Source organism: Trachymyrmex septentrionalis, unplaced genomic scaffold (assembly GCF_001594115.1).
Source record: "Trachymyrmex septentrionalis isolate Tsep2-gDNA-1 unplaced genomic scaffold, Tsep1.0 scaffold95, whole genome shotgun sequence".
NCBI lineage: Eukaryota > Metazoa > Arthropoda > Insecta > Hymenoptera > Formicidae > Trachymyrmex > Trachymyrmex septentrionalis.
Genome location: NW_017306139.1, coordinates 125,241 through 134,730, shown reverse-complemented (window position 1 = coordinate 134,730; position 9,490 = coordinate 125,241). Strand labels below are relative to the sequence as shown.

The window sequence follows — 9,490 nt, the reverse complement described above, 5'->3', positions numbered from 1 at the left end:
GTGTATATATGTATATATATGTATACACACACACACACACACACACACACACACACACACAATATATATAATGCACAATTAATTTTACATATATAATTTAAAACGTCTAATGTAATAAATAGTGTATTTGCATCATTTTTGAAAGTTGTATGATAAATTGTAAGAATAAATAACGCTATAAATCTAGACACATTTTTATTATATATAACATAACAATGTTTTTTTTAATATAATGGTTTATCAAGTGTCGCGGTAGCATTACTACGACAGTGTATAAAAATATAAAAGATAAACAGATCGCTTGACCGCTTGACGTGTGAAAGTCATTGCGTATATATTCGTGCCGTTGCCAATTTGTGACGAGCCATCATCAATTAGCTTTATCTGGAGTTTTGGCATCAACAAATTTGAGATTAAAATTATTCAGAAACTAAAACCGCAATCAAAAATCTAAAAACACTTTTATTATATAATGGCGTTATATCCATATATTTCGTTCGGAAAGGAAGGAAGAAAGGAATGTTCTCTGATGTGGGTGGCTTGATGGCAGCGTGCGTAACATTGACATTGATTGTCGCGTCGTTTCCGTTCCGATATCGCGGATCGCAGTAAAATGTGAAAGGAAGCGGAAAAGGTATGATCGTAATGGGATTAATGGCACGCCCTATTATCGAAAGTACATGAAAAACCTTTCACGCACATCCTATTACTGGCTCAGTAAACAAAGTGTTCCATGAGAAATGATAAATGCAAATAAGATAAGTCTGCGGGGTCTTTATATCACAATATAGCGATATCTTAGCTTCGTTAAATGTTCGATTATTTATATACATGCAGAAACATGAAAAGAGCATATTAAATTTTTACATAAATCATTATTACGCTTTGCACAGAATTAAATATTTAAAAGAATTAATGTATTATATATTTTTTTTTAGAGGGGAAGAAATGTAACTTTCAGTAGTTTATTTATTGCGTGTGTCAATTAATTTAAAATTAAAATTGATAAGTTTCGTGAATATCGGATGACTTATTTCCTGTTGCGTTAAAATCGATTAATCATCGTGAATAAATCCATGGCTTCGAATTTCCTTAAAAAGATTTGGAACGAGGACATAAATGCTTGTGCTTGCCCGCGAAATTGTGAACAAACTCTTTGGAGAGAAGGGCTTATTTTTGTTACGCGCGCGTCTATTTGATCCAATAAAAGTCATATTCAGTAATTCAATCTGTAATTTATTACAGAATCATCAAGCAGTATCATGGGAAAAAGATGTCCATCGTTTCGCGCGTACGACGTTTATGTTTATTTTTCAAACTATTAATCCTTCCATATGTAAGCTAGGAATTCTCTAAAGCTGCTTAAAATTTTTCACCACAGTTGTGTGATATCATATAAATACATTTCCTCAGCCGAACTTTTTATTTTGCTTTTAATTATCTATGATTATTTTTTTTCTTTTCCATTGAGAAATGTGATAAAGGAGTGTCTTTGAGATTCATAAAGTCAGTGTAAGCGGTATGTATAAGTACGTTTATATGATAATTAAAATAATCAGGTTAATGTGATGATAGAAATCGGTGGATAAATATAATACTGTTATTTCTCCGCGAGAAAAGTAATTGTCGTCGTTTTTAATCATTTTATGACGACTGTTACCATTGGCACATGTCTGCCGCACAATTTTCCGCCAAATCGATTAAAAAAACGCTTTTAATTAAAGGGATGGAATTCCGTGAAGTGTTATAGAAGAGCTTCGTGGAAAAATATTTGTTTACAAGTTTCCTACTTGCTTTTCTTATCCATTGTTAACTTTATCTCGACTTTTTCATTCACATCGTTAAATAATTATAATCCAAGGGACACGTCATTTATTCGCTTATTTAAGGCGTAAAAAGAATCGCAATGTGAGTGCATCCTTTTACTTGCGTCGTCTAAAAATATGTCGCGCATATATGCGGAGGCATCGAGACGCCAAGGCGTTCTCGAGTTACCTTGGCGAAGCGACATGCGTTTTAATCAGCAATGGATAAATATACACAAAATCATCTTTTAATATCTCGCATAATATGTCGTGTCGGACATCTAATGAGTGGATATTGATTGCGCTTACATCGTGCAAAATACACAGTGCACTGCATTACGATGTGTATAATTAATATGGGTGTGCCGATCGTCGTGTCGCTTGTATTTTTTATACGAGTATATTATCACTCGAGCTAATTAATGTCAAGTCCCGACTTCAAGTTTTGCGATCGAATTTTACACGCCTGTAGCAAATGGATTCTCTTTACTCGTTGCCGTTAGGTCGTTACGATGTAAGAAATTATCTTTCAGCTATGCTAAAATGCGCGATGTAAATGTAACTCTGCATTGACATTCACCGATAGTACTATTTCAATTTTAATATTCACCACTGCACGTTTTCATCCAAGGCTGCACGTCTGACACGGCATGTCTTATCTTTACGCGGAATATCGTCGGCATGAAAATGCACCTCGCACAAAAGAACGGGAAACACATATTCGCGTGAAACGAGCGAAATTGAACGTTATGGACTAAGACAAATATATTTCTGGCGCATGTCGTAACTCGTGGCGTATCTCGCAATTCTCTTCGTGACCTGTAGTCGCTCAATAATTGCAGCAAATAAAGTTAAAGCAATAACGTGGGAGGCAGACAAATACGTGAGCGTTTTATGCGCTCGATCGCTCTGCTCTCCGCTTCTGTTCAATTTAATTTGTTCGAGGAGTACCTTTCTATTAATTATATCTGCATATTATATTCACGCGAAAGTTTTACACGCTGTTCGTGCATGTCATACCTATATTATCGATATCACTCTAAAACAGTCAGGGTTATGAATATTAATTCTGCGAAAGAGATGTAAGTCGGTCGCGCGAGTCTCGTAAATTAACATTACGATTTGTGGATTATGTAGCTGAGATAGCGATTATGCAATTAGAATGATTACGGCTACTTTGCAAATAGCGGCTGTCACGACCGCATCGAATCGCAATGACGTAATACGAGCGAAAACGCGAAAATTCGCGATGTGCAACGTGACTTAGCAATTCGCGTGGGTAGAAAACCCATTTCTGCCGATCTCGATTTGGATTCGAGGAAACCTTTCCACAATTCGACGTACCTTTACACGACGTAGCTTTGCCCAATTCACTTGCGTTTACGATTTGCACAATTCGGCGAAGCGATTTTACAATTTCGCCGCTACTGCTAAGAAATCGAGTCGATTCACTAGTGCGCAATTAATGAAACTCGTTCGTACCTGAGAATTGATCTGTTCGGTGAAAGTTCTCTGAGCTCGCTTTGATTGCAGTTTTTCAACAGAGCTAATTTATGAGTTGACAACTGTTCTATTTTTATTTTTCTTTATTTAGCGGATATTTCTTAATAAGCAGATTGTTATTCAAACTGATGTTTTACGTAAACTTCAGGTAATAGTTTTTCGCTTATGCTTTCGATAATTTTTCAGGAAAAAGTATGTAGGATAAAAAGTTATTTTGAAATGTAAATCATGTGATGTGGTAAATTATGGGACAGAATTCAAATCTCCCGAGGGGAAAAATGGGATATCAGAGAGTTTATAAATATTAAAGAGAGATAATTTCGCAATGATGAGGAAAAAAGCTTTCCAATACAGTAAACTGTTGAGTCGATTGGTTTCGGTTTACGCTTTTACTATACATTGACGTCAAGCTTGCACGTTCGCTCCGATTTGTCGGATCGTCAATTATTGCTCTATCCGGTCGATCGTACCGCCTAACTTCCCGTTCCTCTTCGCCGACGATTCGAAACACGTTCTTTTATGATGCGGAATTCAATGGTCATATTTATTAATATCTATCTACTAAAAGAATTGTTAACAACTTTAATCATTTAATTATGCTTTGCACTGTGAGTCAATCGTAATAGGCGATACAATCAGAAAAATTAGGTTCTATAAAAAATAAATAAAAATATAAAATAAAATTTCTTCATATTTTCTGATTTTTCGAAAAGAAAATTTTGTATAAAATAGCAATAACAAGTTGCGATCAAAATGACATTGAAATGAATTCATAATGATTTAAAACTTATTTTTAGTATTCATATCAAAGTCATTTTGATATTATGATGACTCATGTTATACGAAAAGATAATTTGAGTTCCATATCGTTTTGTCGATAAATTGTAACTCCAGAGTAAGTGGAATATGCTAAAAAAGCACAAAAAGCGTGGTTGAAAAATACATGCATGATAGTAAATTGCTCGTTCCAGCGAAAGATCCTGATAACGAATTTAGTGTGAATGAATTGTGAAAAGTTTGTCTCGTGTCACTTTTGCCCCCGAATTGTCCATTAATTGTGCCGCGGCTATCGCGAACGTAGAAATCGAGGTTAATCCGCGTTTCATGGCACTGATCTCGGACACCGGCGATGGGCTTGACGTTGACGCATCGGTTAAATGGACACCCGATCCCCTCGAAGGGAATCACTCTCGGTGAGCCTGTGTGAACCGGAGACAATGCACGAATGCAACACAGTCATATGTCAGAGATTTATGTCATGTACGTGTCATAGATTGGTCCTAGTCATCATTCAATAATCAGTCGTAGTATCGTAATTGCAACGCGAGCTCAAGGATAAATTGAGACAAGTTCTTTCGTTTGTGAAAGATATGTACAGAACGTATCTATCTCCGCTTAAGATACGAATGGATGGATTATAAGTTTATACTATTAAATGAAAAAATATTGTCTCTAAAAATTTGACCCATATAAAATAAATTACTTCAACCCATTAAAAATTGTTTCCAAATCCATTTTCTTTCGTGATGATTCACCGAATTTATTTATTTTCCAAATTCTCTTGAGATTATTTAAAATTTATTCTGCAAATTTCAAATTAAATTTGTTAGTGTAATTTTTTTTATTGTAATATCTTTTTCGGAGAGACGAGGAAAGATTAAAATAAAAATAGTAATGTTTATACATTCCAGCATTAGAAAATATTTCTTTTCAATACTCTTCAAGATTTCGACGTCATAACTAGAATACGCTTTCTCCTCTATTTCAGACGACTCTTACTACGGTTATGCCGGATGGAATGGCAAGTCGCCGTTCGATCATTACATTTCGAATATCAGACTGATCGACGGTAAGAATGTAGAGAGAGTACGTCGAGAGACACCTGAAAAATCGGCAATGACGACTGAAAAGGAAATATCTAAGAATCAACCACCAGCACAGCCGCAACCACAGCAGCAGCAGCAGCAGCAGCAACCACAGCAGCAACAGGAGCAACCGAAGCAGCAGCAACCGCAGCAGCAACAGCAACCACAGCAGCAGCAGCAGCCGCAACAAGCATCAGCAACACAACCGACGTCAAACACAACCAACGCATCCGCCGACATAACGTATTCCACAGTTTATTCGACCAGCGAAGCCACCACCACCACCTCCACTGTTCGATTACCTGATCCTATTTCCAGCTCCAAGCCGGATTCAAAGAAGAAGGCGTCGCAGACAGTAAATCCTGCAACCGACACGGTAGGTGTCAGTAATGGATTTATTCAGTCATTTTTATGTTTAGATTCGCGCGCGCGATGCGAAAAGTTGCCAATCACTTATAATCGTCACTGTTTAACAATTATGCATCCATTTGAAACCTGTTCGCAGGCAACACTACACATATGGACAAATCGCACTCTGGCAAATCGCAATATAACCGGTACCAGCAAGGAACAGCAGTCGGAATCCTCGGCGGTGAAGGATACAACAGAAGATGTCATGAAATCCGACGACAGCGATATTTCCTTTAACAAATTCTCCGACGTGACTAACTTCACGCTTACACAGAACAACATCACTAAAACGATGTACGACTCGCATCAGTATTACAACAGCACTTTTATCGTCGACACCGATATCTGCAAAAAATACTGGGTCGACATGGACAATCATCCGGATCTTAGAGTCAATCATCTACTTAGCCAGAGCCATCGACGCGCCGCGGTGAGACTCTCACTTGTCATTATTTTGCGATTTTCTTGTAAAAAATTGAAAGTGATATAGAGTGTACCATGTATTAGATCCTTTTAGATTTTATATAATAATCAAAGACAAAGGCGATTGATACACAAATACATACTTGTATATATATATTCAGAATATTCGATCTTTATTATAGCAAAAGATTACTTAAAACAAGGAAAAAACGATTTTGCTGACATATCTAAGAATTAGCTAGATTAGATACAGGTCTGAAAATAAATTTTGTCGAACTAGCAAAATAATTATGTAGAAGTTGCTAGAATGTTAAAGCTTTTTGCATCATTGCATCATGTTTGAATTTCCTATGCAATTATTTTGATGATTGATGAAAATGTTTTTTGATACGTATCTATCTAATACAAATTCGTTCTTTCCGCGAACGTAAGAAACACGAGAACAGTTAATCATTAATCCATATAAGTCTGGATAGGAATTGTACTGTGATTTCTATGTTGTTACAGACCGTTAAGTTGAAGTTTGATTTCCCATTCTACGGCTATAATGTGCGCAATATTACTATCGCTACGGGAGGTTTTCTATACACCGGTGACTACGTACACAGTTGGCTGGCCGCCACCCAGTACATTGCACCGCTCATGGCAAATTTCGATACCCGCCTGTCGAACGCCAGTTACGTCAAGTACGCTGACAATGGTGAGTCATCGGAATCTCGAATGGATGGCATTTTCATGCCACCTAAAGGATGTTTGTTCTTACATCTCCCTCCGAACGAAAGTCAATCATTGCCAATCAGAATCCACTACGGTCGAGACACTTAAGAGATTCTTCGCGTGTTTACCGTGGCTATAATATATTTCAAATAATCTACGTTCAAAAATTAAAAAAAAAAAAAATCCTATTACGATAAGCGAATTCTCTCATAATTTCGCATGTTTTTCAAAACGTTTGATAATCTTCTCAAGTCCTTCCAAGCTGATTTTCTAAATCCTTTCTCCTCGCTGGATTGTATCGTGTCGCAAAGCGTTCGCGTCAGTAGTGATCGGCAACCTTTGTGGGAAGCGGAGAGTGAGAGAGGAAGGATAAATCGGCGCAACGATTTGCCGATCGTAATTACACGCCTCATCAAACAACCAGTGGCAAAGAAACGTGGCACAAAACGTAGTCGGAGTCGTGCACGAATCTCAACACGAGATTGTTAAATCCTCTTTTTCGTTTGTACGACAGGTACGGCGTTTACGGTGGAATGGGAGAAGGTTGTGCTACAGGACAGACCAAAAGCCGGCGCGTTCACTTTCCAAGTGACCTTGCATCAAAACGGAGACATCGTGTTCGTCTACTCAGTGATACCGGTCCTGGTTGAAAAAATCGCTGACACAATGCATCCCGTCAAAGTGGGCCTCAGTGATGCCTACATCATGGACCGAACTGTGTTCTGTGAGTGTTTTCTTGCTTATTATCTAATTTTCCCGTTTATTCGTTGGATACATGATTGCATCGTGAAATAATATCTTATCACTATTGATCATCGGATGTAGAAAAAACTTCTATATAGAGGACAGTGTTAACTGGACTTATAATCAGTCTAACTTGACATCATAGAAGTGATTAGAAATTCTGTATAAAGTAGTGTATTTCTTGCAACTTTCTGTAATAACAATGCATAGTCTGTTATTTCCGTGATAAAATCCAGAAATTTGCAATGTAAGATGTGAAATTATCCCGCAAGATGTTATTTCTATTCATTAATTATTTAATTTGTAGATATTGAAGAGTATCTTCAAATTTTTGCATTAAAATCCAGATAAAAATTCTTCAAGTGGTGATTTAATTAGACATACCGCGAATTATGTTTATTGTTTTAACAAATTAAGTATCTAAAGATATACTCCGAAAATTCAATTTGCTGATCTCGCTTTGCAGTCGTACGCCGGAAAACCATCTACGAGTACCATCGTGTCAACTTCAATCGGCAGGATATAATGAACTGCACGGTCATTTACTTGAAAGCATTACCCACATGCCTCAATTCCGATAACTGCATGGATTGCTTGACAAAGGTGCCTGACTTCGATTGTAAGTGGTGCTCGGAGCTGAACAAATGCAGCACCGGCACGTCCCGACAGCGACAAGAGTGGTTGTCAAAGGATTGCGACGTCCATAACATCAAGGAGATAAACAATTGTCCAGCGCAAATTACAACTTACAGGGGTGATCAATATGACCATGATGGCCACGTACATCCAGAAGAGTCGATCGCCACCAATGAGATGGGCGTAAAAAAAGAATGGTCTGGCAATACTTTGGAAAGTCCTAGTAAGTACTTTTATTTTCGATGATATTGTGTCATTAATCAAATTTGACAAACTTATACATGTATGTAGATTCGTACGTGATACAAGATAGCTTTCAATTTTCATATGGAAAATGCAATTTGTTAATGTAGTCTTGTAATCGGCCTGTAATTTAATTCGCATAATTTCCGCGATAATTTTAGTTCGAAGTTTAATCGTTAATCGAAACAATCGATTCGCGGAATCGAAACAAACGAATTTTGTATTATTTGCTCTAATAATTTCTCTTTCCTCTTGAAATCCAAGATAATTAGATTTGTCATACTAAGCAATTTATTCTGTATATTTTTTTAGATTCGAACAAGGTGAATATGGGCGTTTCAGGAATAATCGGTATTCTCACAGTTATCGCTTTAGTGGTAGGTCTCGCGGGTTGGGGTGTATACGCTTATCGTAACCCTCACAGCGCATCGGGACAAATGCTAATAAGGGTAAGAAGAGTCTCTTTAAATTAAAACATAAAATTATAGTAGCATTATGTAAATGAGTAATTATCGATTTTTCTCTCTGCTCTTAATTCTTTTTCACTATTATCGATTGCATTTATATTATAAATTAAATGATTATTTATTGCTTATTGCTTCTTATTGATTCTTTATTGTTACTTATTGAAAATTAAATATTGATTATTTATTTATCCAATTTTTATATATATAATATATTGTATAATCACTGAAATATTGATAATTATATATTTTTCGTTTAAATTGTCTACTAAATCTGGATTTTTTGCCTATCGATTTCATTAGTTTCTTAATACCGGATGTTAATTTTACGTTTACTGATCTCATCTATCACGGAACTGATCTTTCAGTATCGTCCGAGCCAATGGAGCTGGCGAAGAGGCGAAGCCCGTTACACAGCCGCGACTATTCACATGTGATGAAGTGTCAATGGAGATCCAGTCACAGTCAATGCGAAACTGTCGAGTAAATTTCCTATTAATTGTAGTCGAACATGTCGAGTAAATCTGCAAAATGCGATGCAGAATGTCTACTCACGATGACCGTTGCTCGTCAGGTTTGCACTCAATCGCGTCAACACGAAAAATCGCTTTTCTCATGCAACGAATTCCACGCGGAATCGATTAATTGACAAGCGACCATACATTGAGAGAATCTTCTC

General features: G+C 36.8%; 2 protein-coding genes across 2 annotated transcripts in view; one reads left to right on the top strand and one right to left on the bottom strand.

The window, feature by feature from the left end:
- Positions 1 to 9,484, top strand: part of LOC108756135 (plexin domain-containing protein 2-like) — a 36,959-nt gene extending 27,475 nt beyond the window's left edge. Inside the window, exons 2-8 of the mRNA XM_018499728.1 lie at positions 5,077 to 5,549; positions 5,679 to 6,014; positions 6,515 to 6,707; positions 7,239 to 7,448; positions 7,935 to 8,327; positions 8,660 to 8,796; positions 9,180 to 9,484. Of these exons, the coding sequence (XP_018355230.1) occupies positions 5,077 to 5,549; positions 5,679 to 6,014; positions 6,515 to 6,707; positions 7,239 to 7,448; positions 7,935 to 8,327; positions 8,660 to 8,796; positions 9,180 to 9,248 (1,811 nt within the window). The 3' untranslated portion in view covers positions 9,249 to 9,484. The remainder of the gene's footprint in view (positions 1 to 5,076; positions 5,550 to 5,678; positions 6,015 to 6,514; positions 6,708 to 7,238; positions 7,449 to 7,934; positions 8,328 to 8,659; positions 8,797 to 9,179) is intronic.
- Positions 1 to 9,490, bottom strand: part of LOC108756136 (cadherin EGF LAG seven-pass G-type receptor 1-like) — a 102,518-nt gene that overhangs the window by 5,058 nt on the left and 87,970 nt on the right. The gene's annotated exons all lie outside the window — the stretch shown is intronic.